The sequence below is a fragment of the Patiria miniata genome, unplaced genomic scaffold (assembly GCF_015706575.1).
Source record: "Patiria miniata isolate m_02_andy unplaced genomic scaffold, ASM1570657v1 HiC_scaffold_7, whole genome shotgun sequence".
In the NCBI taxonomy this organism is placed as follows: domain Eukaryota; kingdom Metazoa; phylum Echinodermata; class Asteroidea; order Valvatida; family Asterinidae; genus Patiria; species Patiria miniata.
Genome location: NW_024037074.1, coordinates 14,649,525 through 14,666,847, shown reverse-complemented (window position 1 = coordinate 14,666,847; position 17,323 = coordinate 14,649,525). Strand labels below are relative to the sequence as shown.

The 17,323-nt window shown below is 39.5% G+C and overlaps 1 protein-coding gene across 1 annotated transcript in view; it reads right to left on the bottom strand.

Moving 5' to 3' along the window:
* Positions 1–16,288, bottom strand: part of LOC119746542 — a 31,485-nt gene extending 15,197 nt beyond the window's left edge. Inside the window, exon 1 of the mRNA XM_038223522.1 lies at positions 15,801–16,288. Within this exon, the coding sequence (XP_038079450.1) occupies positions 15,801–15,876 (76 nt within the window). The 5' untranslated portion in view covers positions 15,877–16,288. The remainder of the gene's footprint in view (positions 1–15,800) is intronic.
* Positions 16,289–17,323: the final 1,035 nt, after the last annotated feature.

The window sequence follows — 17,323 nt, the reverse complement described above, 5'->3', positions numbered from 1 at the left end:
TAAATCCTTGTACATTCTCTAGCATGTTCTCAATTTATCAATTTTTCGAGGGTGGGTTGGGGGATTTGCGGGGGGCACCCACCCCCATTGACACCCCTGCGGACGCCCATGTCCGCATGGGTTTTTGTTTTGTTTTGTTTTTCCTTTTTTCCTCTTTTTTTTTTTTGGTTGCTTTTCCTGCAAGAACGGCCCCTCCTTGCCCCCCGCGACTTCCATGCTTTGATGTACTCTACCATTTGGATTCTTACTAATATCCAATGCTATCAAGAGAAAATACATGGGTTTCAATTTTTACAGCGCTATTCATCGTACTGTAAAACATACCAAATGTCTCCTAAAATAAAGGCAAAGCCAGTTGCAAAACAACAAAGCAATTAAATGTTTCACTATTAAAGAAAATACTATGCCAGCTCATTTTCTCCATCGTGTGTTATGGTAATTTCGATTGGTTTACTATTTTTGGAAACAAGGCTATTGCAATCGGTGGTGAAGTTTATACCCGTATTTGCACACGGATATAAAAAAGTACTCTGTCATGTTTAGTCTGTCTATAGTTTTTGTCAGGTACTTAAGCCTCGATCAATATCGAATCTCATGTATGACAGTTGAAGCTTCTGCAAACATGTAGCACGGTCAGATCTTAACAGTGACGATTATCGAACGCATTTATGATTGAAGAGACATTTTAATACCATTCGTATAGGATGAGATTTTTACGAGCTGGAGCGCTGTCTTTATTTATACAGACTGTCTGAGTCCTCTGGTGGTGGCCGAGCTTTGCAGTCATGCACGAATTACTTGCGCATTGATTGCGAATGAACACCGTGTAATATCGATTGAGTGTTAGTTCTGTGTAAATTCATCTTATATTGCCCTTTCTTAAAAGCCTCGTAAATTGACTAATGTCTCATCGTAAACATCATAGGGTTCCTATGTGGTATGAATCTTTCACTTAAAGGGTCACATGTGCGACTATACGCACGATCGTATAGCGCAATGGGATCCTATACCAAAATACATTTGAGGGACAGTCTCGATTCTTCGATGGGTAAGTCGTTTCTCGTTCCTGTGTTCACAGCCTCTTTGTGTTCTATACATTATTTAAAAGTGCGCGATTGGAATTATTTATCATAGTTCCTGTCTGAATTCTTATACAAATGGACGCGTGTCTCGAAAGAGGTGTCAAATACAACTTACAGCCTGCAATGGCGCCTGTGATGAGCGCAGTACGATCGCGCCTTAAGGCTCGCTAAAGGGATGGCGGTAAATTTAACTCAATGTGTTATGGTATGAATGTACAAACAAACCGCATTGCATTTTGCCGTGCCTTACTGCGTTATTTGACATCATAAATCCGACCGTAAGGCGATAATCAGCGAATAAACTCGGTCATAAATCCAGGCCATGCCTCAGAAAGTGCGCCCCAGACAGGTGTTAGATGTGCCGCCTCAAGCGGCAGTAGCGTACCGAAATACTCCAAGGCGTCACTTAGTGCGTAAGAGGCTCCTATTTTGGGCTTCATTTGCCACTGTGGTTCCCCCGGGCATGGTTCATCATCAATTGCGATATATATTCGCAAGGCAGATTCCCAGCTATTGAAATCAAATCTACGGCTGTTTTACGTTTTGAATTCTAGGGGCTAACTATAGACAGCAAGATCTCCCCTGAAGTAAATCGATGAATGTTGGATTGCCTCAATTATTCCATTAATGGCTTCAGGCTCACGCTGTTTATGGGTCAACACTCAGTGAAAGTAGGCCATACCAATCAATATTCCGCAAAAGACATTTTTTTTGCAAAATGCATTATTTAAAGGGATCATGCTCCACCAACTCTCCCGAAGAGTTTGAATGCATGAGAGGTTAGTTAGTTCTTAGTAACACAAGAGGGCCGGATTTTTTTCTTATTTTAATAGTAACAAACAATCTTGAACCTTGAATCCTGCCGTGATATAAAGACATTTAACGGATCTCCGAGAATGATCGGTAGACTTCTTTAATGGAATACATCCATTATAATAGTCCGTTGTACAGCATCATCACGCTGGGAACGTAGCAGGACGTAATGACGGACTTGATTGTGATCCGGGTGCATCAACCGAACGCGGCTTGGGTCCTTAATGAAATTAAGCAATTATGGTTCGCCCGTAGAAGCTAATGGCAGATAATATGATACATGAGATGCGGAAATATGCATTCTATATGCCTAAGTGGTTGGTGCAGTCAGCTGAAAGCCCAGAAATCTACCACAGCCACTCACTTTCTGATTCAATTTTACAAACGGTACCATTTTTGGTTTAGCATCTGTGTACGATTTACACATTATTATAATTCAGGGCGAGACAGCAACAAGTCAAATAAAATCAAAACTTACACGTCGTGCACTTTGGAAAAACATTTAAAACATTATAATTCCGTTGAAATACGGATACTGCATAGGCCTACTAACGTTTCTGCGCATTGGTATAAACGATACTGGTGACACAAAGGAAAATAAAATATGCCAACAGAATTATTTTCCACGATTCACAGAAATTGGATTGTTAATTATACCAAGTAACAACGCATTTTTAAAAATACAAGAAAGAAATATAACGCATCCCTTCATCGTGGTGTATTAAAAAAAATCGATGTTCTGGTTCAACTAGGTTAAAGGTACAGTATTATTTGTGGATTTGTTTCGTTTGAAGCAACAAAAGTGCTCAAAATCTAAAGAAGTGTGCTTAACAACTAACATGATGAAGTTTTTGCTCAGTGAATGCTGTAGGCCTACATTCCGAGAAAACAGTATTAAAAATAGCAGCCTGCCTGAAAGAATAATTTTACAGTGAGTTTAGTGTCATTACTATCTTTAAACCAAGTACGCTTTTCAACAAGAATTTCGTCAGTTACTTTGTCGATAGCTGCAAATGATATACTCTACCTTTTTATTGTCCTATTAGCCTATAAGAAAGTGCAGTGTTATATACAGGGTCGTTAGCCATCATTTTCATAATGGACATGGAGTTCAGATTAAGAAGTTGTCCTTAAGCGATTCTTTTATTTAATCCCCCGAGTCCTCAGGTAAGCTGTTTTGGGCTGCGTAAACGACAATGAATGAGGTACAAATTATGCTAAAAAGCAATATTCAAGTATTTTTTGGTTAAGATCTGTCGTCGTGGGAGTGAGGTGTTCAGCGGGAGATCGATATCAAAACAAATTTCCAATGTCCCTACCAGGGCTCCGTATCTGTGTGCCTCAGTGCGTGGAAACAAAATACGCTTCACAACATGTGTTGAAAATGTACAGGATTTGACTATTAAACTTGAGCGCATAAACAATCTGGACAAGATTGAACGTTTATTTTGTCAAGATTGTAATTATCTTGACGGGTTGACAACTTGCATCCTCTTATTTTATGCACTCTGTGAAATCTTGTCAGCATTAATAATGTCTGTTTTCAGAGTGCAATGATAAGTACGCGGGAAGAAAACACTCTTCAAATCAGTCAATTTGCTGATTTTCAAAGTAGGCTTTTTCAGGCATGAGCTGAAAGGTTTTGGCCTTGACGAAGATTATCGCAAAGTCGTCAAGAAATTCACGGGCGCATCTTTCCCTCTATACGCCGAATACGCTGTATTTTCTAAGACGAACATGCCTTGGGCTAAATCAATATAAAGAGAGGCCGGTTGGTAGGTAAGTGATGGAGAGGCAGAAATCCTGTCTCATTATCCGAGTGTTATGTGTTCACCTGAGATTGGCACTGCAGGCGCTATCAGTCAGGTACTCCAGATGCCATTATGTGGCCTGAGATGTCCTCGGGGCGATCGAGAATTAACTGGAATACCAATGAGACGATTTTATTTCTTTTTGGCCACAGTGCCAGAGTTGATCGTAGAGATCTTGGCCTGGGCTGTGATAATGTCAATGAGACACGGATTGTTTCAAACAAGGTTTCGATGCAAATATCTGAGGATGTGAATGCATTTACTGCGTTCGAGATGACAACAATCTTATGAGGACAAATTACCAGAAAATAAAAGAAATGATAACAGAATTCAAAGGTACGTGCTGCTAATATTGTATATGTTGGATTAAAAAAAAAAGAAGCATATTAAACCAAAACGTTTTTTGTTTTAAATGTAAATACTATCAGGTATCTTTTTGCCCAACACTGCAAAAACTGCGGTTCAAATTTAACACGGATGATATCTACATATGACCGGTGGTGTCACAATTCTAAAGCTATGGTCCTATAAACATACCACCTGTGCTATTAAATTAAACACCGCTGTTTTTGCAGTGAACCGAATCCTATTTCCCTAGTATCAACTTTCCAACTTCTTGTCGGGGAACTGTACATTTTTCAATACAATTCTGAGGAAAGTGTTCAAGTTAAACGAACGTATTTGGGAATTCCACGTGTACACATCATATATTGCACAAAGATATGACAGTGTTAGCTAAACAATTTCCCTAATTGCCAATTATCTTTTCGTAAACCCATCAATACGCAGGGGAGACAACATCGTCGATATTCGTCTACGGTGCGGCACACAGACAGCGATCAAGTATTCAGTATAGTTCGTGGTCGTCACAGCCAGAGGCACTGAGTCGGAATCTTTGCCCTTCTTCAAAATGTCACACAGAGCTTTTACCAAAGGTCGCTGATGTGAGCATGGTGGATGACATTTAACGACTGTTTACTTTATAGCGAGGCGTGACTGTTTAATGAAACTGCAATATACAGTTACTCTTAAGCACGACCGCTAGAGGGCGCTTTTGGGTACGTTAGCATTTAAGGAGACATGGATGCGCAGCATAAGCTTAAATTTACAAAACAAATACCGTTACTGTAATTTTAAATTTGCTAAAAAATTTAAGCTGTGTTTTTCTGAGTAAATCGAGATAATACAAGAAAATTTGCTACGGTATAAAAACAGGATTCGCACGGTCACATCGAAAATACTCGACTTCGTTAATTTTTAAAATCCCTGCCCAACGTCAGCTGCATGTTCTGACTTAGTTAAGCAAAAAACTATAATGTATTTTTAATCGTTACTGAATAAAACGTACACATCAAACAGCCGTGTGTCACTTCAATTCCTGGCACTTAACGCTTGCAGGACCCACAAACCGTGGACTGTGCTCGGTTCCGTCGATATAACCTCTGGCTAGGAAGAACCACAGACGAGACAAGGTGTGATCAAATGCCAACGCACAGGTCCACGGAGATACAGCATTTCTACGCATAGCCAAATAAAGGTATTGCAAAAAAAATACGACTAGGTAAAGGATAGGGTAGCTTTTTATTAAGGGGGGAAAATATGATATCTTCGTTTGATTTATTGATGACAACTTTGAGTACATAAAATGAAGTACTGGTTCACTATTGAATATAGCTTTAGACGGTATTTGTTCATTGAAACTATAGTAAAAAAAAAACACCCCAAAAACCCACTATTTTCCTGTGTTATAGCTTTTCATCTATCTTTCTTTACATTTAGTTTTTGTCTTCGTATTCGCTTTTGGTCGTGTTTGTTGTTCAGTGTACAAAGCTTCCATAACTGTAAAAAGCTCAATCCCATATACATGTGGATATTAAGAACCACCTCTGAGCACGTTTTCAATTTTTCCACTACGTTTCTTGACATCCAGACACACGGGGGCGAAGTTGTGGTTTTCGTTTGTTTGTATGCAATTTAATCTGAGATTTCGACGAGCAAATACTCAAACACAAATAGTGAAAGTGCAGTGCGGTTGAAGAACTACCGTCACTCCAGGTTCCAGCTTCTGCCTCCAATGCAACCGCAAATCTTCCTCCATAAACATTAACGAAACCCCCAAGTTGCCAGCACTATTTGCCAGGAGGATGAGGAGGAGGTTGTGTGAAGACAAGCAAATCAATACGTCAAGCCGCACATCCTTGCCGGGAACAACACGTTTCCTCCAACAATCACACCCACGCTCTATTTGAAATATTAAGACTTAGTATTTTTATAAACCTGCCGTAAGACCATCTGAAAACAGGTGATTTTATTTCTTCCTATTTTGCCGAAGTCTTTGTTTTGCAAGCTCCATGTATGCATAGAGACAGATGATGCTAAATGTGGATGATACTATTTATAGCTTTAAGAATCGATTGGGAAAACAGCCATTGGCGCGCTTTATTAGTTTCCCAGGTGAAAAAAAATAAACTTCACAGTTGTTTTGTACCTTTTAAACCTCCACGTGTCTCCCATTTTTTTTCGTAAAAAGATAAAACGTTATTTGCATCGTCTTCTTTGAAATTGGAAACTACGAAGAGATTTTGTTTATACATCGAGGTTGATTCTTCCAATCTTAATTACACCAGAACCGATGTGTACTCTTATGTCAATCAAAATCATCACTGACGATTGTCAACATTAAAAGACATCAAAACTCACAAATATCAAAACCGCATTTTAAACCTTTTTTAAAAGAAAATGTCAGCATCAAACTGGTGCTGTGGATATTTCGCGAGGACTTTCACCAGCATAAAAAAAATAGCTCATCTGAGCAATTCGTAACATTAAGGCTAACTCGTTGAAATAAATTCCTAACACGAACCCCGGCTTCGGCTTTGGGGCCAGGTCTAGTGACGCATTAACTCCCTGCGGTGGAGTCGTAGAGTAATTGTGTTTACGCCTCCTAACGGCTGTGTGATTAATGCACTAGCAGTGTGCTATAACCTAATAGCTGTGAATATACGTGTAACAACCATAAGTACAAACGGAGCTCTATCAGTGACAGAGATACCCCTTGAATAATACACACTGAACTTTCTTTGGTAGGTGTTACTTTATGTGACTGCAATCCTGAAGTCAGAAGGGATCGAATGGTTAAGTGTATCTATACCTAAGTATGGGTTGTATTTGTAAATATCGCCCTGTTTAATAATTACCCAACGGGGCACTTGTAACACTCTAACCAAAGACTTTACTTGTGTATACCTCAATAACTCTAGAAATTTCTTATCTCAAGTAGGCCTACTTGTCACGTTTACATTTGTTCACGTTTGTTACAAGTGTAAGAGTGCTATTCTTTAAAAAATGCCTTAAATTTTACCTGAAAAGGATTCCTTGTTGTAATTCTCCCAAAGTAAGAGAAGCGGAGGTGCTATTTTCAGGCGATATAATTATGGCCTAAGTACGCAATACGGGTGGTGACAGAAAATCGATGGTGTTTCTTGTGTTTTTCGTGCTAAAGGCTGGCAGACACCTGCATACAAACGTTCCTTTTTATCCTATAATGGTACACAAAGTAGCTTGGAAATGACGCAGTGGGAAACAAATCTTACAACCAAAGATACGCTATTAAGAACAAGGCATTTGAAATCATTTCCGAAAGAATATTGCAATAACTCAAAGAGCCTTCCACAGGATTTAACTGAAAGAGAATTCCCGATGTTGTTCTGCTTGTCAGTGAATGACATTTTCCACAAATAATATTGTAGTGTGATGAAAAGGAAATAAAGTTACTTTTTCATTTAGTTTTCATTTTTTAAGTAAACCTTCTAATCCAATATCTTGGGTCGCCACTTTGACGTCGCTGCCAATAATGAAATGCAAAACAAGTACATCTCCGATGTGACTAAGTTGATTTTGCTCTAATCTCATTAATAACTGACCCTACGTTATTTTTGACAATGGACAATTTGTGTGTAATTTGGCTTCATCTTTTCCGCTCCTATTCCACGCAGATCCAGTACATCTCATTACCCCAGCGTTGACCAAACATACATCAATGATCACACTGAATAATAATGCAGGCGCCAATGTGTCGATGGGTTTATGCGCGATATGACGCGAGCCGAGTTGAGAGTCGTAGGAAATTGGCCGTTAGCGCGATATTAAGTTTCTTCATCTTCTGTGTTACGTCCAGCACGTTTCATGCGAGGAATATTCAATACCTGAAAAAATGTCGACTCTTAAGTGGAAGCCGGAGAAATGGGCGCCTGTTGATGTATCGACAGGGCTGAAAGGTAATGCTTTCCAGTTTTTATCTGGACGTCTCAAGAGTTGGCATACTATTACCACGTGGTTTGTTGAACGTGGAGTTACGCAGATTATGTTTCGTCCAATGTTTGTCAATTTCTACCGTCTTATGTTACTGAGACCACAAAACTGACACCCTCTGCATAGTAGCGCATCTGACCGTTATGTAAAGGTTGTTGGTTCGTGGTGTCAGTAGTGACTATATAAACTATTTGAGTTTTCAAAACCTAATATATATAAAAATGTGATTTCTTGCTTTAAAATTGATGATTTCTTGATAAATTCTTAATCAGTTAATACATTTTAGGCTAAATACATTTTTAAAAATAATTTTGGTACAGGCCTAAAGATCGTAAAAAAGAACATGCGAAGGATTGAAAACCATGGCTCGGTTTCATGCATTTTTTATTCTTAATTACCTTCCTGCCATAAACTACGCCAATTGTGAATAGAGTCTTGTGGGACATAAACACGGATAAACTCGTCACTGATGCGTAACACTCCAAGGAAACTTGGCGTTCATTCACCGCGAGAGGAAGCAATCCTTATTCATTGTTTGGCACACTGGCTCACCCAAGGCTCATATTTCACAACTTAATTACTCCATACACTCTAGGGATTATAATTAATACGTCACGAAAGTTTCCATACCGAACGGCATTAGAACATCCTGTAGCGCATCTGTTTTAAAACCAGAATCATAATTCGTGACGGACATGTCTCGATCGCATCTTAGTCAATAACCCGTACTACTTAAGGAAAGGCAGACGGCGAGTTTTCCCCAAGATCCGAGCCCAAGTTATTACCGTCTTAAATGCCGTATTTGCTAGTGATACCCCTTCGCTAAACACTAGATAGCCCTTCTGGCTCCTTTAATGCACACATTAATGCACGCTAGAGAAGCAATTTACGCCAATTAAGCCGCTGCTGGTCTTTCCAATTACTTTGCTTGTCTGCCGAGTTGTTTCTCATTTGGTCTTCTAGTCTGCCGAGTTCTTTCTCATTTAGGCATCTAATTGGGCGGAAGATTATCATCCATTGACGCTCGAAATGGCGCAATAAATGTGACGCAAGCGTGTTGCCATGTACCGGAGAAGTGACGTGTGCCCGAACGATATATTATCAAGCAGAAGGTATTTTCAATATTGATGTTCATTCCGTGCCACCTTACCAACGACAAACATAATGATATCAGAACCTTTGAAATTAGATTAAAGGTTTATTAATTATCAGGATGAAGTCTTTCGATTGGTATAGTTGGACCAAACAACAAACACCTTAAACTGAAATTTGAGCACGTACGTTAAGGAAGATGAAAATTTCAAATTGATAAATCTCACTATACTAACCCACGTAATCAGTAAGCAAACCACCTGTCTCGATGTTCAATCAAAACCAAAATTAAACTTTCATCGACCAACTTCTTTACCTATCTACCGTATGCGATCTTTTCAATATTAAGAAAATACCAGTGATCATCAATCTTGTGAGCAAACCAGCAGTACATTTCGCAATGATATTTAATAAGCAAAACCTCCGAGTAGAAATAAACCACACACACAATACCAAAGTCAAGTTATCAAGAAAAACTGAAAAAGGTTTAGTGCCTGCGACTGACTCTCAACTGATTTTTAGTTGAGTATATAATTTGCGTAGCCTATGCCTATAATGTTCTGTTAGCTGAGATGATACTGGCGACATAATCACTGAGGTTTGATTATAAGATACGGAATGCATTTTTAGCCAGGAATTCGCAAACTGCAACGCGTTAGAAAATCGATTAGCATGCGGCCATGACGATGGCAGGAATAGAACGAGGTTTAAATTATTCATACATGGCTGCAGATGTTAAACTCTGCCTTAGACATAATGCACTAGGTTTACACGCTATCGGAATCAACGTCAAATGTTCACAATGAAGGCAAAAATTGTACAAGATCGAACATGTGGGGCTTTCTGGACAACAATCAACAATGTTGACCTGCCTTTAAAAAAATCTTCTTTTTTTTGACTATTTTAATAGATGTATTTTTTTTTATTTGAATACTAAATGTATATGATAACGCATATTTTAAAAACATACACCATCGGAACATCCTTTATTGCCTTCTTAAACGTTATTTGCTGTATCAAAATTACATTGTTTGTCGCTTTAATATTGTTAGACCTACAGTTTAAGATTAGCATGGATTGTGTTTCACATTGAAATTGTGACGAATATTGAACAATATCAAAGGCTCTGCTAAAGAGTTGAAACCTTAGACGAGGCGTGTGGAAAGACTTTGCTGTCTTGTTTGCATTAGACGATACCAAGCAAAGCTGAGCAAACCTCACAGTCTTGGTTTCCCAAGAATTTGGTATCCTCCCGGCACATGTATATTGTGCACAACGCAGAATGAAAAACACACAGCGCAGTGTTGAACTAGGATGATCCATCGCGTGCGCGCATCTTGATAAATGATACCCGGGAAAAGCAAGCAATGTACAGATGCGAGGAACCATGCTCAATCGGTAAGCGTAACAAGCGGTGCAATGTCAAGTCACACGATGTAACTTACTTCGTGCAAAACAAGAGAGAAAATCTTGTGGAGCGGACGAGGATTCACAGAGTGTAAAATTTGACGGGATTAAATTTGTCAGCCTTTCTGACAAGATATTTATCTTCGCAAGATCCAACATTCCATCTTGCCTGGATGCAAAAAATAACAATTGTTAGTAAAAATTGGTAGGGCCTAAGGATTTATAACATTGATATTTTAAAAGGAAATCTGTCATAGTCTCAAGCATTATCAAGCGTACATCGCCTCATATACTGCATTCGGCGGTCGCTCAGTATTACGCTTCTCATTAGACTAATTGTAAAAATGTCTCCGCTGTTGCAAGGACACAGCCATTTGAAATGATTAACGGACGCCCGAAATTGACAGCAGGAGAGAGAATGAGAGAGTGGGGTGGGGGCTAATTGTCTAAAATGATATTGCCCGAGGGTCTTTGGAATGGCTTAATGCATTTGGAAGATGCACAACTATAGGACTATAGGTTAAAGTGTATAGAAATCGGCACTGCATGAAACGTAATTTAAGTTAAGATAAGTTGTTAGATAATTTTTATAGACTGTTGTGCTACGGCACAACTGTGGATAAACATCATAAATCTAAAGAATAGTCTAGTCAGTTAAAAAAAAAAACCTGCTTTTTCAATCACTGAAATATTAACTAACAAAACCTAAAACCAAAATAATAAATATAAAAAAAAATTCTAACAACTTTATATGTTGCAAACAACGTCTGAAATTTGAAAACTGCATTGCCGCCCATACAAAATGGCGCGCAATGTTGAACGCAAGCCAGAAGGTCTGTAGTTTTATTTTTACCTCGGCTATTTCTCTTCAAAGTCGGATTTGTTTAACCACACTAAATTACTTAAAGAAATTGTGAGCAGAAAAACAGAAGTGATGTCGTCCATCAACAAAAATGCCGCGCGCTCGGAGCGCAACAAAATATACCCCAGCATTATTATTCGATGAAAGGGTATCGTTTCTTCAATATGCTGCAAGAGGTAATATAAACTACCACATGGCCTTACTGCGCATTTCCAGTGATATTCAAGATCATGAATGGTATAGGAGAGATTCCCTACAGCTTATCGCCCGCGTGGATGAGATAAATCTCACTAAAACTGCCCCACAGGCTTGGTACAATTGTATCTCCGTAATGGCTCTTGCAAAAAAAAAATGCTCTCCCGAATTGGAAAATAAGCGCGCTCTCTCCCTCTCTCCGCGCAGCTAGCTCGGGAGTGGATGCTTGCCTTTTCTTCGGAAATTCAATTACTGGAATCAATCTGGAAGTCAACGTGAGTGGAGATGTGGCGATAGGACGCACGGTGGTCCGCCGTTGTGCTTGCGAAATTCCCAGTTGATGTTAGCAACACATGCGATCGGAATGGGGAAAAGTTTGGGACAACTGTTGGGTGCAGCTAATGCTGATGGTTGCTTTTTGTGACGGAAATCTTTGAGTTATGCATAGCTTGAAATAGCATATTAACGGAAACTCTATCGTGATAAACGTTTACAGAAATTACGACGTGACATTTGATTTCAAACTGGCGGTTAATGCGTCTAACATACAGCAACATCAAGCTTGGTATATGCTTTCTTACTTAAAAACAAAAGAAGAAGCGCGATTCATTTCGCAGAGCCCAGCACGTCTGTGAAGTGTAGTGATCATAATCTAGAACCTATGAATATGTTGGATTTTTTCCTACAAAAATGTCAAAACTGCTCTTCATATACCTTATAAACATTTTGTATTGGACATGACGTATCAATGTTACAAGTAAAATCTTGCAGAGCTTGATCAGAATTAAATATTGATTTTGCCCAAGGTCCCTGCTGTTGTTATGGCACCAGGCAAATTAAAACGTAGCAATCCAAATTTAGACTGAAGTTGAACAGTGAATTGCTTTATGCATAATTAACATGACGTCAGCTGGTCGCCATGTTTTCCATTGTGTCCACACCTTGCAATTTTCTTAGCTTGTTCGCTTGCGGTGCACGTACAAATGAAGCTCTCACTGGTCCCTCATAATTTAACTACTTATCTTCCAACTGACAAATTATATTCCTGGTTTCCTGCTTTTTATCATCTCGTTCCCAGCATATCACTGAAACGTGTTTATCATCACTGGTAATCTACAGTCTCTCTACCATCGTTTAACACCGATCGTCTGTCCTTCACATCAGCTATGCTTGCGTGCGTACCAGCGACACCCAACTGCTCATCAGCACCGCGTATTCAAACCACGTACTTCAGTATGTCAAGGAGCAGGCTAGTTTGACGGATGGAAGGGGGGGGGGGGCTCCTAACATATTGCTCCTCTTTCGGTCAATATTTGAAGATAAATCTCCTTGTTTGAATGTGCCCTTAAAGGTAGATTTGAGTGGATACAAAAAATTGCTTTTTGATTGCCAGCCCATGATTTGCTCCATTAATGCCAATGACGGTAACTGTATTACAATGATGGATTGCATTCTAGCTAAGACTATATCCCCAAGTCAATATAAAAAGACAGCATCAAGAACGGTTCCTCTTTCTAAGAAAATCAATATCTCTGTAAGATGTCATCAGAAAGCAATAATATCCGTGCAGGCTAATAAAACAACCGGGGTTGATCCTTACCAAAACATAATGATCATTGATTAAAGACATGGTTCTTGAACCACAATCGTCTCCAGACACAAAAAGCCTTTGAAAGTGAAACAAATGCTTCATCCAATTAATAATATCTGCAACAAAATGCGTCTAGTCGTGTGCATCTCGCAGATAATTGCATGGATCAACCTTTACAAAAATGTAAATTGTATGCGCACGCCATTGCATGCGTCATATTTCAAGAAACATGCTCATTCATAAAAGAAAATGTAACAAGCATAAGTCTTGTTATTGAAATAAACATATATATTTTCCCCGGAAGCGACTGAAAGGAGACGCGGCACTCTATAATTTCAAGGAATAGCTCAAGTTTCATCAAATAGCCTTCTCCAAAACTTCACTACAAAGGAACTGTAACTCGAGCCTTCTAGTCCGCCCATCTGTAGCTCAGTAATTACGCTTGGAGCTCCTGTTTCTGTCGCCTTACTGCAGTTGCAAGGTCTATTTTGTATTGTCTCGTTGTCTGTAAATCTAGAATCCCGGAGGAGAGCGTTCTCGGGAGATTTAGACTGAGCGTTTCTTCATTAAGACACATGGGATTTTATCGAAAGGGGAGGTCGACTCTGAATTGCTTTTGGGGACAAATTATTTTGTAGCGAGGAAGTGACTTATTTGAGTAAGAACTTCAACTGGCAAGTTTGAAATTGCAACAAAGTTGAATGCGGCTCGAATTGGAATAAAATAAAGGCAATTCGCCTGCCTTTAGTAAGATTTGAAACTTTGCATGGCAGTAGTATAACTAGTGAGAGTTTGCGGTAAAACCATGTGGGAGAATCTCTTTTGAGAAGATGTGCGGTTCTGATTAGTATGCTCTGATCGTCTTCAGGAGATGACCGGTCTAGTGGATGAGCCTGCCTTCCACAATAAACGGGATTTTGCCAACAAATCAAGGATTTAAAATAACAAAATTCGGAAGTATAAATGTCAAAGCAGCCCTTTTGCATTGTTACCATAGCTTTATACTATACTTTCGGATATTAACGGAATTTGATGTTGGTTGATAAAGTATTCAACTATAGGCAGTGGTTTTTTCACCTGAAACGCGTATTTTTATTGAAGGTTCGTTATATACAGTGAAGTGGGAGGTAAAGCGAGACGCAATACCGTAAGTGCAAACCAACGAAAAACTGCATTCCACATGTGACTGTGTACTTCGACGTGCCATATCATAATTATGCAGAATAAAGGAGGTCGTGAAAAGTGAACTTTGAATTTCAGACGAAATGTCCTCATGAATCTTTTGTATATTCTTAAACTCGTAACGCCGATGTTGCACTTCAAGCCATGAATCCCTGCAGCATTGTGCACTTTTTGTCTGATGGTTTCTGAGTTGTTTTCTTTCACCATCAAATTGAAGAATTGAATACTTCAATCTTTCTTTTTTTCTATTCAGAGTTCAATGTAACAAACAATGGTCGTTCGATCTGCACATGATTTGCATTAGATAAAACAATTAGTCACAACGTCTTGAGTCGAGTACGACTCCAGTAGCGTCAACTAGTGGTATGTTGTCAAAGATTGTTTCTAATCTGGACACGTGACGCTGATTTTAAACTGACGCTGATTGAAAACACGAGACAGATACTAAAATAGTTGTGTTGCCTATCGGCGGCTGTTTGGCATGACGTCACGAGCGACGTTTGAACATTAATTTCTGTTGACTACAATGACTATATTTGCCCCTTTAATCTACAGCCTGTTTGGAATCGTATGACATCGCCGCTGCCTCGTGCTGTCGTGCCGGGAAACCAGAGCGACTTTGATTGACAAATCCTGAGCCGGAGATATCGAAATGCTCGGCGCACGACGCAGGATCGACAGAAACTCCCTGTTGGGAATCACGAAAGAAGACTAGTCATGCAGCAAGATGGCGTTATAAGAAAGAAAAAATTGAAGCTTAATTTTGCTTCTATCGCGAACCAATCAGACAGGATTGCACAGATTATGGGAGAGTGGCTCTCGGCTTGTCTCCCCAGGCCAGACTTAGTCAAGATATTACTGGACTTCTCGAGGGATTGTACACAGCTAATTTCATTGCTTCATGTCACAATGCCACGTGACGATTGCTGGCTTTAGCCAGGCGATATTTTCTTTCCGGAGACTTTTCACAACAATGTCATATTCCGATTCACAAATGTAGTCAATACAGAAAAGTGTGAAGAAAATTTGTGGGGATTGCTAAAAAAAGTTCAAAAATATTTAATGAAAAGCACTGATTTACTTTCGTGTTTCATAATAGTCCTCTCGAAAGTAGACGTAAACATCCGACAGCACACGGTGAAGAATATTAATTTATGTGCGCTAAAGCAAGAATTGATGGATTTAATTCAGACAGAGGAAACGAACAGTACCAAATTTCCTTAAAACAAAGAAGGGAAATGAATAAAGTAAACAAATCCAATAAAATGTTTTCTTTCAAAGGTCATACTTACGTTAAAATTGTTATACCATATGGCAAAATGTTTCAGTTGAAAAATAACCAGAACATAAAAGTACACTTCAGAATATTTAGGTAAAGAACGAAATATTACGACATTGGAGTGCATGGATTTTTTGTACCTTTTTTGAGACATAATGTAAATTGAAATACATACCTTGTACGGGCGCAGCGCTGACCAGAGCCAGGACCAACACGGCGAGAACTACCACCAACAACCCCCACCGAGTCATGATGATCGATTCCTATCAACAGACAGACAGCAAGACCAACCAACAAACTCCTCCTACAATCCCAGTGGGTAGACACGCCCTCTTGCGGTACCCTTCAGGGGTACAAGATTTAAAAATATATAAGAAGAAATTAAAAAAGGCACCAAGTTTACGCTGTTCAAATGTTTGTTGGTAACAAAAAAGCGAGTCTTTAATCCTCTAATGATGTTCACTGTCTCGACATTGGCGAAGGAATGGTAGGTACTGTAGTGGATGTACGAAAGCACAGGAGCGGCCCACGCAATGACAATGCCCACTGAGCGCGGTTTCCACGACGATCTTTACCGTTGATTGAAGCCTTAAACTCAAGACGGAGTGAGCTACGCGCGTATACGTCAATGCTTTGATGGCCACGTCACTGCAGCAGTATAACGCAGTAAACACTTGCGTCAGTCGAATCCATCGTACATTACAACGAGCGGCGAGGCTGCTGCATCCGTACCCCTCCAAGAATATTGCTGCGTGCAGCGTGTGGAGCAATGCACAAGAGCGCGGAATTAATAACAACTATCCAGGGATCGCTCCGGGGCCAACGTCGGCGTCCGATTGGCTAATCAAGCCAACCACACCATTAACCAACTGATGTAAAAATATAGCAAAATCGATGTATAAAAAGAGCCACGAAATGTGAGCACAATGATGGGTTAATTATAACATAGAGCTGCGGACCTAGCTCTATGATTGTAACAAGGTCGACGTAGGCCCGTCTCCCATTCCACCTTATACAGCCAGTGTACTGCTGTAATATTAGTGGGTGATTTCTTGTTATCGAGTAATGAGTTCATATTCGATCCAGCGCTATTTATAACTGACACGGCCGTGTACCCGCATACGAACAGCTTCGTACAACTTTGGAAGAATAACAGAAACTGCTTGAGGAAAAACAAAGTGGAGAGTTGTCCGGTATTTTCATAACTTCAGCCTATTTAGGATGACCACCATGCAAGACAAAGACAAATTGCTTTAGGGTAACATCCTCAAGGAAAGTCCACTTTTTAAAAGCTAGCTGTTCAACAGAGCTAATGAAGTCGAAGACCGTCTATGTTCCATTCTCATACCGAATCATGTTTGATATTACAGAATGAAGCGAAACTTGGAATATGGAAGAAAAAAAAACACATAACACAGAGAACATACCTCCGCAACTAGGTCAAAATTATAGTCATCTAAACTAGAGCAGGCTATTCTTCGGAAGATGTAACAGTCAATTATCACGATATGTAAACTTAGGTTCAACACGTCTACACAGTTTGAAATCAACATGAATAACTCTTATCTTCAATGAACATCATAAAAACAAAGGCACGGCGAAACGACTCTTTTTTTTTTAACTCACACTGTATCAGCTGTATCCGCTGGGATGGGATAGTCTCTGAACTGAGAACTTAAGTTCCGTGATGACGTCATC